General features: G+C 41.2%; 1 protein-coding gene across 2 annotated transcripts in view; it reads right to left on the reverse strand.

Moving 5' to 3' along the window:
* Window positions 1–1,591: 1,591 nt before the first annotated feature.
* The window catches only part of CDK19 (cyclin dependent kinase 19), a 177,921-nt gene continuing 165,143 nt past the window's right edge, over window positions 1,592–14,369 (reverse strand). Inside the window, exons 11-14 of one of the 2 annotated variants that reach the window (XM_066607002.1) lie at window positions 12,454–12,532; window positions 11,938–12,189; window positions 2,599–2,765; window positions 2,368–2,384 (exon numbers count right to left, since the gene is read on the reverse strand). In XM_066607002.1, the coding sequence (XP_066463099.1) occupies window positions 2,643–2,765; window positions 11,938–12,189; window positions 12,454–12,532 (454 nt within the window). In that variant the 3' untranslated portion in view covers window positions 2,368–2,384; window positions 2,599–2,642. Of the gene's footprint in view, window positions 2,766–11,937; window positions 12,190–12,453; window positions 12,533–14,369 lie in introns of both variants that reach the window. The other variant, XM_066606997.1, reaches the window with a different exon arrangement.

Raw genomic sequence — 14,369 nt, forward strand, 5'->3', positions numbered from 1 at the left:
TTCATTCATTATGTAACTAGCCCTCGTCTCTACCCCCTGTATATAAAGCCGGCTAGTATTACCTTGTTTAGTTATTCTTTTATCTGAAACTCCTTAAGTCTATTTCCTCTGGTTGTCATGCGATCTCTCTAGCTGACAACCTGAGGAAATAGATTCTGACTAGCTGAGATTTCCTTTGTCTTAGGTGTTCTCAAATTAGTTGGTTTTTTCAGTCAGCATAATTCCTATGTGTTGGACCCTACTGCACAAGCTGTTAAGACAGGGAGACGAAAACTCCTATCACATTTCCTGCTAATGATTAGAGCCTAGTGTCACACAGTTATAATGAAGGAGATCACAGCTCAGTGTCCTAATTATTTAAGTCGATAGCTTATTTAGAGGAAAATTAAAAGATAATGATAGTTACAGTGTCCTCCCAGAAGGAAGAGATGGTTTAGGCTCAAGTTGACCATGTGATGATATGCTAATGCCTCATGTTGCACAGAATAGTGAAAGAGAAAGCAGGGACAAATCTACAAATCAAAATAACATCTGAAAAGCATGAGTTAGGGGGCTGCACTGCATGGAAGTAACTGCAATATACATATCAGATTCCAGAGTGTAACAGGCAATCAGGAAAGGAGTGCATGGAAGGAAAAATGTGTTTGCGCTGGAGTGGCTCTTTAAACTATAATTAATAAAACTAAGGAATTTTCCAGAGTAATCACAAACAGAGTGTTATTGGTAAAAAGCCTTAGTTTTTGCTTCCATTTATAATGCAGTTTTTGGAGCCAAAGACAGAAGTGGACTCCGCGGGAAAGAGATGTTCTCCATTTATACACTCATTGTTAAAAAAAAATCAGCACCTAGAAGAAGTTGTCATTTTGCTGCAAAACTCGTCCTGCAGTTCCATCTCAGGCAGATATGCCAATGATTAGAGTTGTGGTGTGATTAGATGAACGGTCTTGTCTTCTAGGTGAGGGATTTTATTTTTACAATGAGTGTATTCTCCATATCTTTTGAATGCATTTCTGTTTTTGGCTCGAAAAACTATAAACAAAAACTGCAGATTTCTTTCAAAAAGGCTGTGTGTGAAACCCCCCTTTTGGTGACTGGATACTTCTTTAGCGAGTCATCAACAGTCAATGAACTTAATACTGTTTAGTAAACATTAATAAACTTGGAGAGAGTCTCCCGTCTTTAAAGGGAATCTGTCACCATGTTTTTGCAGCCCTTACTGGTGGCAGCACAAGGTATTGTCTGTCACACTGACAGTGATATGTCTACTGTGTAGATCTGTGCAGTATTTTTGGAGAAACTTGCAGTTTATTAGTAGCAGCTATACACAGAACTAATCATGAGCTGAAGCCTAGCTATACCCACCCTGGTCTCCAGCCGCCAAATGCTTATTACTGTACATAGACAGAAAGTTGCCAGAGAGCAGTCAATCATTGGCTAGAGGGCGGGGTGGGTGGAGCTAGCCTGCAGTTTATGAATATCCAGGACTATTTCATGTAGTCTACTATGCAAGTGAGGCTAATAATAAAAGGAATGTTTCTCAAAAACGACTGCACAGATCCACACAGCAGACATATCAGTACAATCAGTGTGATAGGCACTACATTATGGGGTCATAGAAAAGTGCAAAAAATATTTAAAGATGATTGTTTTAGAGGAATACATTTACCATACATTGGTTATCCTAATATATAGATCATTTGTACACTTTAAGAGCCTCAATGGGTACATGAAAACACCAGCAGCTTTTGGGGTATGCAGTCTTGAACTCTGTGAATCACATAATGCAATGCAAATAAAAAAAAAACACATTAGAATATGTCTAAAAACAAAAAGGAACTACAGAATTTCCTTACATCTTGCAAAGCAGTTTAACTCTTTGGATGATGCACTGGAAAGAGATCTGGTAATCAAATGTTGAAATATTGCAAGAGTGAATAAAGAGCTGGCAACACCGAGTTTCAGGTTTACATTTTGTATGAATAGGTTAAAGGTTGACTTGACTTGTACAGATAAATTGTACTACAGTTTAATTCACTCCAGCCACTCCTGAGTTGGATCTTGCATTTATATCATCTTTCCTGATGCAGGCTCATTGATATTTTTTCTATTCTATTAAAAAAAAAGCAAGATAGGAAATTTGGAACAGTAAAAGTTCCTGTTCTTGACATCCATATGCAAAACTGCAATGTTCTGTAAACAGAACACATTGGTTAAAAGGTGCATTTGTATTTTGTTTTGACTTTACATATACAAAACTATACACAGCTAGAAAGCTTGCTGTTTTCTTTACACGACATAAGAGTTCCATTCGGCTGCCTGATAATTCACTTTCACACAGCTACGGCATGGAAAACGGCATGGAAAAGCTGCACAACGAATATTTCCTTAAGAAGGAAAAAAAAAAACAAGATAAGTGCTGGCGTCAGGTCACATTTTCTCACGGGTGTGACTGCAACGACTAACGCAAGAAGGTCTGAGGAGATCATGAATGATGCATGTTCTCCAAGATTTTGCTGAAGTTTCCATACAATGGGGCACTGTTGTAGTTCTGAAGAGCCCACAAAAAAGCATCTTAGATGAAAATATTACTGTTCTCACCACTGGTGCGTCTGCTGTGGGTTGTCTTCTTACAGCACGCCTCCCTAGTACCTGTGAGGCTGGTGGTATTGTGAACTCTGTTGAGATGTTGTGGAATAACCCAGTGTATTCTGTGGCTGAGAAGTTCCCTGAACGTTGCTTTGGTAACCCAGACGTGAAGAGGAGTGCTTCAAGAATTAAAGAGAAAAAGAAAAATATTGCTAAACAATAGATACATTTTATGTATGCTGCTAAATGAGGCAAATAATTAACACATGGGACATTATCAAGCAAAGTACCTTTGCATGTTGTAACACATAACATTAATACTACTGCAATTATACTCTAGTAATGAATCCTGAGAAATCATTAAACAGTTTTTATAGTGCTGTTTTGTGAGGGAAATGTGAGACTCTGTTGACATTGGTGAAGAATTCTGTATTGGTTAGATTCATAATGAATTTGTTTTCAACAGAGCAGAATAAGTCCTAACTGATCTCACTGACTTAGGCCTTAGTCAGACGGGAGTTTTTTCGCGCGATTTGCGGATCGCATGACGGATGCGCATCCGCAAATCACGTGACCGGTGCCCGAAAATCTGCCCCTAGCCGCGTTTCATTAGAAACGGGCCGGAGCTGTCCAGCGCATTGCATTCAATGGAGCCGGCAATACAGCCCGCTCCATTGAAAGCAATGCGCTGCGGGCGAGTGTGGGATGAATTGTCGGGAAGGGCTTAAATATATAAGCCCTTCCCTGCAATTCATCCAGAAAAGTGTTAAAATAAAAAATATATATATACTTACCTGCTCCCGGCAGCCGGAGTTCCGCGCGGCCGGCCTGCAGTGGGTGTGAAGGGGGTGTGAGTCAGACCTGCCCCCTGATTGGCTCAGCGCTGAGCCAATCAGGGGGCAGGTCTGACTCACACCCCCTTCACACCCACTGCAGGACGGCCGCACGGAACTCCGGCTGCCGGGAGCAGGTGAGTATATATATATTTTTTATTTTAACACATTTCTAGATGAATTGCAGGGAAGGGCTTATATATTTAAGCCCTTCCCGACAATTCATCCTGCGCACGCCGGCAGCCCATTGCTTTCAATGGAGTCGGCTGTATTGCCGGCTCCATTGAATTCAATGGGCAAACATCGTTCTTCTCTGCCACAGCTGCTACAGCTGTGGCAGAGAAGAAGGATTTGTCTTCTATATGTTCTCAATGGGGTCGGCGCTGCTGCCGCCGGCCACATTGAGCGCATATAGAGAAGAGAACAGGAATCGCAGATCGCAGATAGGTGCGATCTGCGATTTCTGTTCTATAATTTATCGGACGAGCGCATAAAAAGCGCTCATGTGTCCGATACCATTGCAAAGCAATGGTTTTATAAAATCGCCGGACGCATGCGCAAATCGCGGCAAAAAACGCCCGTCTGACTAAGGCCTTAGGCTACCTACACATAGGCAAGCACAATATCGGGCTGAGAAACTCAGCCCAATATCAGGCACGGCAACCTGCACTTCAACCACGTAGGTGAGGTGATGTTCAGGCAAAAATACCTCGCATTCTATCTGTGGAATTCCGATCCCCTCACGCACGCACGATACAGGATTGGAAGAGTTTCCGATTGATTTCAATGAGAAACCTTGCATGACATGCGAGAGCATTGCGATGCATTAAAGGTCCCTTTGAAATCAGTGGGCGATACGTTCTGAAGAATGTGAAAAGATAGAGCATGCCACTATTTTATCACATACCGCATCGCTTGTGTGTATGACTCCATTCAAAAGAATTGGGTTCATGTATGTGTGAGATTTGTGCATCTCGCAATGCGTCTTGCGTGAGTTTCTCAAACGTGTAAAAGTAGCCTTATAGGCGTGTTTCCATGTCAGCTTTACATAGTCAAGATGGGAAACAGCTGCTATAGTTACTGGCCACCCAGCCACTAACTAAGAAATCAAGTACTTCTCTGTTTCTGTAGCTCTCCTTGAAGTGAATGGGAGCTATGAAAACACCATAACAGAATCTGCTACGCTACTTCCGTAACTCTCCGCGCTGTGCTATACTGTTGCCACAACACTCATTAACTTCAATAAGGAAACAGCACTGAGCTGAAGTGCTTAGCTGTTTCAGATAGCAGTTGGAAACACAAGGTCATGAAAATCCAAGATGAGAACAAAAAACAGACAAGATGGCAGACAAAGGACCTTGTACATGGAATGTTTAGCATTTAAATAGTAGTTGAGTCGCGCAGAAATTAACAATAATTGTTCACTGTAAACATGACCAATGACGGGTTGTGTGGGCCCGGAGGGTTCAGTCCTGCATCTGGCCAGCCACCCGGAGGGCGGGTATACATATCCATAAGCTTCTATGGAAGCCTGCGGGAGCCATCCGCGCTGGAGACCAGCGGAAAATGGAGCATGCTGCAGGTGATTTACTGCACGTGCAGTCCGTGTGGCAGGGAAAAAGGACATCCGCAGGTATTTACTTACCTGTGGGTGTCCAATGATTCCCTATGGCTGCGGAAAACGCGTACGGGACACCCGCACAGATTTTTTAATTATAATTGTCCAGTGGACATGAGGCCTTAAGGTCCTTTGACACGCAAAGATAATCTTTCAAAAAGATTGAAAGATTTAGCAATGTATTTGCATAAAGAGTTAATGGCTTTAATGTCCACTATAATCATCTTTATTTGCATGTAAAAGACCTGCAGTCTTTTGAAAGATGATTGAAATCCATTCACATGCAGTGGCTGAACCATGGATTTTATGCGGAGCCAAAATCCATTGTTCAAACAAAAAGGGCATGATGCCCACGTTTACGTGTAGCGATTATCACTCATTTTCCCCATTTGAACGAATTTTGTGCGACAATCTTTGCATGTAAAAGGGCTTTTAGACTTCCAGTTCTGTGGTCTAGGGCACCGGTTACTAATTCTTTCGTCCACTTTATTTCTGTGAGTAGTTGTTGTAGGGGCCCCAGTACACTGCTTTACCCAGCACTGAGACCAATGAACTGAACAAACTATGATGAAAAAAAAATGGCAAAAAAATGTAAACAGACAGCATTTGAAAGCAAACGACTCAGTCATCGTTTGCTCTTTCAACGATTAATTGCTCTGTGTACAAGAACTCTAGGCTATCCATGAGAAAATCCAACTGCAATCAGTGGAAATGTTTCTCTTTGTCGCTAAAAACAATAGAACAGAACAATATAGGCCGCCTGCACACGGGCGAAAATCCCGCGGCGGTATTTCCCGCGGGATTTCCGCCGCTGAAAGTCTGCATGGGAGTGCATTACAATACGCACTCCTATGCAGACGGCCGCGGTTTGGCCGCGCGGCAAACAAACCGCGGCATGTCCTATTTTTGTGCGGGGCTCGCACTCACCCGGCCACCGGCTACGGTCTGCGCATGCGCCGGCTGCGCGGCAGCCGGCACATGAAAGTGTCGGGGCCGCCAGGCGCGGGAGAGTACGCGCTCGTCACTGCAGGCTCTCGGGTCGGGTCCCGCGGCGAGAATTCCCGCCGCCGGATCCGACCCGCTCGTCTGCAGGCGGCCATAAACAGTGTGGACAAAGCCAACGACTTAACACATTGCTTTGAAGTGTATTTTTTTTCCTATACAAGCACATAAATACAATTAAGCAAGTGTAGAGGCATTTGACAGTAGAATTCAATGTAAGCCTCTGTACACTCAATGTCATCAATATATGACAGCCCTCTCCTAGTGCAACTCAATACTTATCTCAAGTACCATCCCCACTATGACATGGGGCTTGATGAGCTATGGCTATTTATTACTTCAGGTAAGAGTGGTTTAGTATTACATGGAAAACATGTTCCAGTGCTCTGCCAAGTCTGCTTATCTGACAATGAAGAATGGAAAGAATCTTTCATAGAACAACTTATGAGGATAGGTAACAAGGGGTCAGCTGTGAAAAGTGCACTGACTGGCATGCGCTGCTGTTTCAGTGTTGTGAAAAGTAGTACTAAATAACACGGTGTACAAAAGTGTAGCCGCTTGCTATTGCATTTTTGCAAATAGCATCAAATGAAATGACGTACAATACTTACATACAATATTCTCTTACACCGGCTTAAAAGTAGTTTAATGCTCTGATCAAATAGAAAACCACATAACTCATTGCTGCAGAAGTGTGGTAGCCATACTCTGACATCAAAACTCAACAAAAACTAATTAGATCATTTATCAATGGAGAACAGAACTATTTTTCAAACAAAGCAGATATCTGTCTGCATAATGCGAACAAAGATGTTGATAGCATAAATATTTTCCAAACACCCTGTATAACCTTCATCTGCATGCATTATTTTTTGAAGGGCATGAGAACAAATAGTGACTAGCTATGTGGCTTCAACTATAAGATTATAAAATATTTTAGTAACTTGCAGGGAATCACTATAGTTGGAAATTTTCCTTAAAAAATCCTTGGGTTGTTTTTTAAAAGGACAGTAAAGTTCCATACAACTCATACTCATCTAAAAGCATGCGTGTATCATCAATCTTATAATGTATTTGCAATATTTTTTTTGTTTTACCAGAGAAAAAAAAAGTTTAAAGTGCCTGCCACTAGGGGTCTCCCTTCCAGCATCTTTCCAATCCACTGCCTGTTGTTAGGCATTCTGTTTCTCTAGTAAGAGCGATTGTGGAGATATCCACATGCTACTGCACAGTCAAACAGGGATCTGCTTGCTGTCAGATCATCACAGATCTGGGGACAGATAGAAGAGCAGACATTGAGATAGTAAGCTATTAATAGGGGTGTATAATATTATGAGATCACATACCATTTTTGCTGAGAGTTTGCTAAATGCCCAACACATCTTATATTACATGCAACAGAGGGGCAGGCATTCAGATGCTGCCTTGACTCACATTGGAACAGGGCTATGCATGGCAGCATAGGAAGTGTGTGAGAGGAAGTCTCATGCAGTACAGGATGGTAGCTTAGGACATATTCCCCACCTGTAAGTGGATTGCACACAGCAGGGCAGCAGAAAAACAGGTAACTCTACATGGAAAACTGAATTATTGGAGCTTAAATTGAGTGCAAACAGCAGCAAAGCAGCGGCCAATGAGGATCTGGGCTGCTTTTAAACATTTTTTGAAAATTCAGGTACATTTTAAGGTACATTAACATATGTAAAATAACACAGATATAAGATATGCAAAAACTATTTTAGGCGCTCTGAAGGACTATACACATTTAAATATAAATGCAGGAGATTCCTGCTAGATTTATTACAAAATAAACTAAAATAATGGCAAAATAGCAAGATGCCCAAAGACAGATTGTGCAAAATATGCAAATATGCAACGCGTTTCGTCGCTCCTATGGCGACTTTCTCAAGCATAAACATCCATGGTTACAAACAGCTATTTATATGTACAGACAAACACTTACATTAGAACACTAACCAATCCTGTTTCTTTCCTCTATTCCCTCCAGTGTGTCCTAATGGAAATGCACGCTGGGGCTTGCCGCCCCGTGCAGTCCATGGGACTTCCGGGTTGCGGCCACCCGGAAGTCCCATGGACTGCACGGGGCGGCAAGCCCCAGCGTGCATTTCCATTAGGACACACTGGAGGGAATAGAGGAAAGAAACAGGATTGGTTAGTGTTCTAATGTAAGTGTTTGTCTGTACATATAAATAGCTGTTTGTAACCATGGATGTTTATGCTTGAGAAAGTCGCCATAGGAGCGACGAAACGCGTTGCATATTTGCATATTTTGCACAATCTGTCTTTGGGCATCTTGCTATTTTGCCATTATTTTAGTTTATTTTGTAATAAATCTAGCAGGAATCTCCTGCATTTATATTTAAATGTGTATAGTCCTTCAGAGCGCCTAAAATAGTTTTTGCATATCTTATATCTGTGTTCCTTTTGAGGAGTTGCATCCCCTTGTTTTTTCGGGGGATACAACAAATTTTTGGGCGAGCTCCTCCCTGTACCCACGGGGGGTATAGAAGGAATACACATCTTTTCGTTTCCTGTGGATCCTGTGGACAAATTGTCCTCTGTTACTACGTGCAGACTTGGCCTTGGAGGTGTAGAGTGGATGGGTCCTCCCCTCATGGGAAGCATCCTCCACCCACACCGGGTAAGTCATCCTTTCTAATCTACACTCTGCAATAATGTTTGGCTATCTTGGATAATCGTAAGAGGGGCGCTATCCTCATTTATTTTCCTTTTTATATGTAAAATAACGCTAGTGCCTAGGCCAAATGTGATGGATATTTTCTGTGAATCTGTGTCATATAAGAATTTTACTTTGGATTTGCCTTTGGATTTTAATTTCACTCTGTGAATTGCAAAAACTGAAATCCGCTTGTGCTAAATTTGTGCAGATTTAAAAAATAAATAAATAAAAACAACAACCCATCCACATGTACTGTATGATTTTCAGCATGGCGTCTACTGAGGCACTTCCACAATGTCTGAACTCTTATTGTTTATCAACTGATCTTTTTCTTTATTTACACTAGCCGTTGAAACTACAGTAGCTAAAACCAAACAATTCAACTATACACGGGCCCTCAGGCAAAAGGGCTGCATGTCCACAGGCGTGGATCCGCAGGAGATAAATCGCCGGTAAATCACACTGTCTGAAGCTTTCTATAGGGTTGCTATGAAAAGCGCAGCCGCGGCATCCACGAGCAGAGAATCATAGCGATTCTCAGCTCGCGGGATTCAAATTGCAGCATGCTGCGATTTGCCACGATTCTCCGCGGTGAGCGTATCTGTCACATAGGCTCAGTGCGGAGAACCGTGAGCTGTCTCCTGTTCCCTGGCAATGGCTCCTGCGTCTGGTCTCAAACAGCTGTAAGCATAAGGGCTCATGCCCACGAGCGCCGCAGGATAGGCCCACAGATTAATTCCCGCAGCAGAATCCAACCCTGTGTCCGGCCAGTAACCCCCCACGTACCTCTCCGAATCTGTATTGCGGATGTGCAGCTAGTGCTCCGGCCTAGTGACAACGCGCATTCTGCGACCTTCCGCAATTGATTTCCGCTCGTGGACACTGAAAAGCGGTTTTGCATAGCATGTGCGCCGGGCAGTATTTGCTATCGAATACGGAGGAGGATGTCCGCTCCAGATTCCGCAATGCAAATCCGCCCGTGTGCAGGCGGCCTATGTCAGGAAATGTATCCTGTTGATGACTAAGTCACGAGCTGCCTTCTTCATATATAATGGTATTAGTCAATCATGTTTACCTTGACTAGCCTATGCCATCACCTTGCAGTTCTATTTCCTGTTGCCATTAATACTGTAAATAAATATGAGCTAGATGAGCTACTGAAAATGTCCATTATTTATGATGACTGCAGGAAATTAGCTCTTGCATCATACGCTCAAACCATCTTCAGAGGTTTCCGTTTTCAGCAGTTGTTACAGTGAATGTGTGCTATGCTCAGGGGATCTGATATGAACAACTCTACCATGACAACAGAGGGAAGCATCCAAGAAGTAAAGCTGAGAATATTCACATACAAACTCTTCCTCCAAGTGACAACATTTATAAAATATATTGGGTTACCGCTACAATTACATTACAGAAAGCAGCCCTTTTGTATCAGTACATTGGGAAGTAGTATATGGCTGCTTTCTGTGATTTTTCTGCATATTTCCTTTTCCAGTGATTTTAAATTGATGCTAGTGTAGGGTATAAGGAAATGAGGACCAAGAAATAACTAATACCTCGTATTTACTGGTATTAAGAATCACCGAGACACTATATTCCTTCAAATGTATTGGAACTATTCACCAAAGAAGAAATGTAGTTAAAACTTCTACTTTTATTGAAGATCGTTAAAAACCTATTAACTGCAATTGCTTAACAATTGAGAGCCAGATATCCCCCCAATCCAAAGAAACCCGTTCTCTGTGATTGTACTATTATTAGGAATACCACGTATCAATCCACTCAGTTATTAGTATTGGTACAGCACGTGGAACAACCTCTAACCGTTTGTTCAGTAGGATCGCCAGATCGGGAAGGTTGATCCTTTTTAAATTTATCTGAAAGCCCCTTTCTGGCCTTGCAGATTGGTAGTGTTTAAATCATAAAGTGAGATTTTTTTTCCATATATTCCCTTTTCCAGTGATTTTTATTGCTACAAATGAAATGTATAAAGATTTGTCTATGTCAAACTTGTATCTCCTATGTACATGGCCAATGTATTATAAAAGGCTTAGCGCTATCACTGTCCTTTCTACTTTGATAGTAGGCCTTATAAAAAGAAAGTAAACAGTTGGATAAGTACATGAATTTTTTAGCTTACCTTACATGATTCCAGTAAAAAGAGAATTATAGTTAAAAGTGACTTTTTTTTTTTTTTTACTTAAACACATGTATTTTGGGCTCAAAATTATTTTTGAAATTGGGCTTAATTAAAAATATTGCACCATTCCTCTTCTGTTGCACATACATATTACTGTATACAGTAAGCCGGAGACTGACTTTCAATAGGAGATCTGTTAGTGAACTAGATTGGCGACTTATGTCCCCTTGAGACTGACTATCATTCATTTTATTGCTGGATCATGCAAAACTATGTCACTGCCAGCGATTTAACGACAAACGATAATTTGTTCGCTTATCATTCATCGTTCAATTTATGGAAGCATAAAAATCAAATGACAATTGGCATGTGTAAACAGGCAGTTGTTAAAAAGTATGGCTGTTTACTCTGAATGAAGGCGAGTGTCCTGAAGCAATCTCCAAAACGCCCTGCCTCCATTCAGGGAATGTTCTGCACCTGCATGAAAGTACCCTTAATTTCTCTTCTCTTGTTCTTATCAGCTCATTTATGGCCACAAAGTTTATCTAGGTCCTGGCCACAAATAAGATTAAAAAAGTGAGAGAGTCTGAGCCTCAGACTATTTAAGTTACGGATCTGAAGAGGAAGTCAGTCTGCAGCTATTACATGCAGTGATATGTAGTAGCTGCAGAAGCTAAATGGTGGTCACTCAGGCGCAGTAGCAATGCCTTAGAAGCCACAGTGATGTCTTCAACTGTGAAAAATATTGTGTTATTTATTTGTACTGGCTAGAAATACACTAATAAAAATGTACAGATAGTGACGGACAAAAAAACCTACTTAGTATTTTCTCCAAGGCTTTTGTTTAATAAAATTGGGGCAAGACATGACATCAAATTGGATTAAAGTTACAAGAACAATGCTTGAAATAAAGGTGCATGGCAAAAAAAGAGAAAAAAGTTACACACTCATAAGAATGCCTAGACAGAAATATAGATGCTATGTGCCCTCCCGCCTTTAAAAAAATAAGCTATTTAAAAGGCCTGTAAGCCTGTTCATAGTAATGTATTTTTACCTGATAATCGGAAGGCATTAGAGATGGGCCGCCAGGATTAGCAGCTGAAGGCCCCATGCGTGGTTTCTTGTTTGGAGGTCCTGGGTTAAGACTGGAGTCCTGGCTGTGTTGGAGTGCTGCTGCTGTTGCTGCTCCTGCTCCCCCCGTACCATTGGTCTGACCGCTATTCTGCTGCTGAACCTGTTGCTGTTGAGCTGCGGTCTGCTGTTGGTTTGCCGCTTGTTGCTGGTGCTGATTTTGTGCCTGTTGATTCTGAATATAAAAAGTCATAGAAACCAAGTTTTCCAATTGTTATGAAGGAGTGATGAATGGAACCACAACCATACAGAAACCGCTTTATATCACGCGCACTGAACCTAGTAAGACAACATTTTATTGTAGCTTATGACATTTCTAAAATGAACTATTATGTATTATATACGGGACCGTAATGAAAAAATCCAGCTCTGCATAAGTCTGGAGAATCATATCAGTGGGGTATTGTTTGACATACAGGTACCTGAGACTAATACGCACCTTGTCAGCCTTTTCTTCTGGTTCATCTTCATTTAAAAATTCCCGTTTTGGATATGGTATTTGACACCCTGCAAATACACTGATAAAATAAAGTGAGTAAGCACAAAATAGACATTTAAGGCTTGGCTCATGGTGCGTTTCAGAATGCACCTAGTCTTTTCGTCCCAGGGTTCTACCTGGATCACCAAAAACTGTGATCCAGTCAGAACCCTAGACAGTATCATAGGCTTTTATCACTAGAAACAGCGTTCAAAGCTAAAAGTTTTGGTCTCCACCTGAGCAGGTTTCGGTTTCTCTCCATTTCAGTTGGTACCCGGTAGAATAGCATAGCCAACTTTTTTCCTTTACAAAATTCATGAAACTGAAGCTCCTGAATTGAATTGATTGCACCCTCAGTTTTATATACTTATTTCTATTTTTATGATGCTTGGCATAAAGTTCTGCTGAATTAAAGGCATCTCGTTCTCATTTAAAAAATAAACCATATAAAGAAATTAGGAGAACCGATAACGTGCTTAGATTTGTCCCTTGCTATAGTGGCTGCAGTACGTAAAGTAGTGAACAAAAGATATGAATGTTTTTCTTTTTAAGGTCTGCATTCATTCCGGGGTCTTGTCTGGGGTCTGAATTTATTTGTGTTATAGAGTTTGTTTCTGGGAATCAAAGATGTTTCAGCAACAAACTCTGAAGTCAAAGGAAAAGGATATAGAAGAAGTCCAATCAAACATCACGTCACCTCTGATTCCCTGGATTTATAGAGGAGCTGAAGCATATATTATAGTAAATTCTTGTTTAACTCATTAAATAATAATTCTGGAGTATTGTTACTCGGTGTTCTAAGTAAAGCTGCTGTACACGTTCTACTGTCATCTGTCCTGGAAAAGTATCAATAAAATCTGGCCTACCTTTTTGGAATGCAACTAACTTTTTTTTACTATGGGACTACAGCTGTAGCACACAGTTCTACAGTAAGTTGCATATAATGTTGTGGACCAGAGCTGTCACTAAATAGTTAAAAACAAATTAGCAATGCTACAAAGAGTCAACATGTAGCCCAGATCTAATTGGCAACTGGGTGTTACCATTCCCTTTATCAACAGGATGTATCCATGGACAGCAATAACTGGACAATGTCAAGACTGTGTAAGGACACTGGCCTTTAAGTTTATTTTATCTCGTATTGTGGAAATGCTTATAATTCAGCAACTGCCTGTTCTGCCTGAACGCATCGCCATATTGGTGATACACTCACATGATGAATAACTTGCAGCTCCTCGGCCGACTGGTGCCTATATGCAATTCCAGTAACAAAAATGAATGACGGATGTCGACACTGAACCCAGATGGTTTGGGAGGGAGTTGATAGATGTCATTCTCATACTCTGTTAGTGTTTACTTTTGCCTGTAACCCTGTCTCCACCTGCTTGTCCTTGTTCTGCCGCTTGCCTCTGCTCTGTCACCAATGCCTCCCAATGCTTGGTGGTACAGGTCAGGAGGATCATTATATAGGAAAGCAGTGGAATATGTTGTCCATTAACTTCCTTTGTAAAAAGTTGTAAAATATCTTTTACCATGTCCCACTGCATAGGGAAGTGTAGTAGACTATGCCTCCCTATGCAGTAAAAAATGGTAAGCCAAGGCAAAATACTCAGCCTACTTTCACATTGCAGTATTTAGGTCAGTATTTGTAAGACAAATCCAGGAATGAATCCAAAACATGGAAGCGATTTTGCTCTATACCTCCTCTTTGTGTAGGTTCCATTGTTGGTTTGGCTTACAAATACTGACCAAAATAAGCAAGTGTGAAAGTGGTCTAATGATCCGCACATAATGCCATAAATAATCCACAAAGATTCTCTAAAATGCAAAGTAATCAAGGCTCTTTTCACTATGTACACACACATTATTTTCAATCA

This window comes from Eleutherodactylus coqui, chromosome 1, assembly GCF_035609145.1.
Source record: "Eleutherodactylus coqui strain aEleCoq1 chromosome 1, aEleCoq1.hap1, whole genome shotgun sequence".
NCBI classification, from domain to species: Eukaryota; Metazoa; Chordata; class Amphibia; order Anura; family Eleutherodactylidae; genus Eleutherodactylus; species Eleutherodactylus coqui.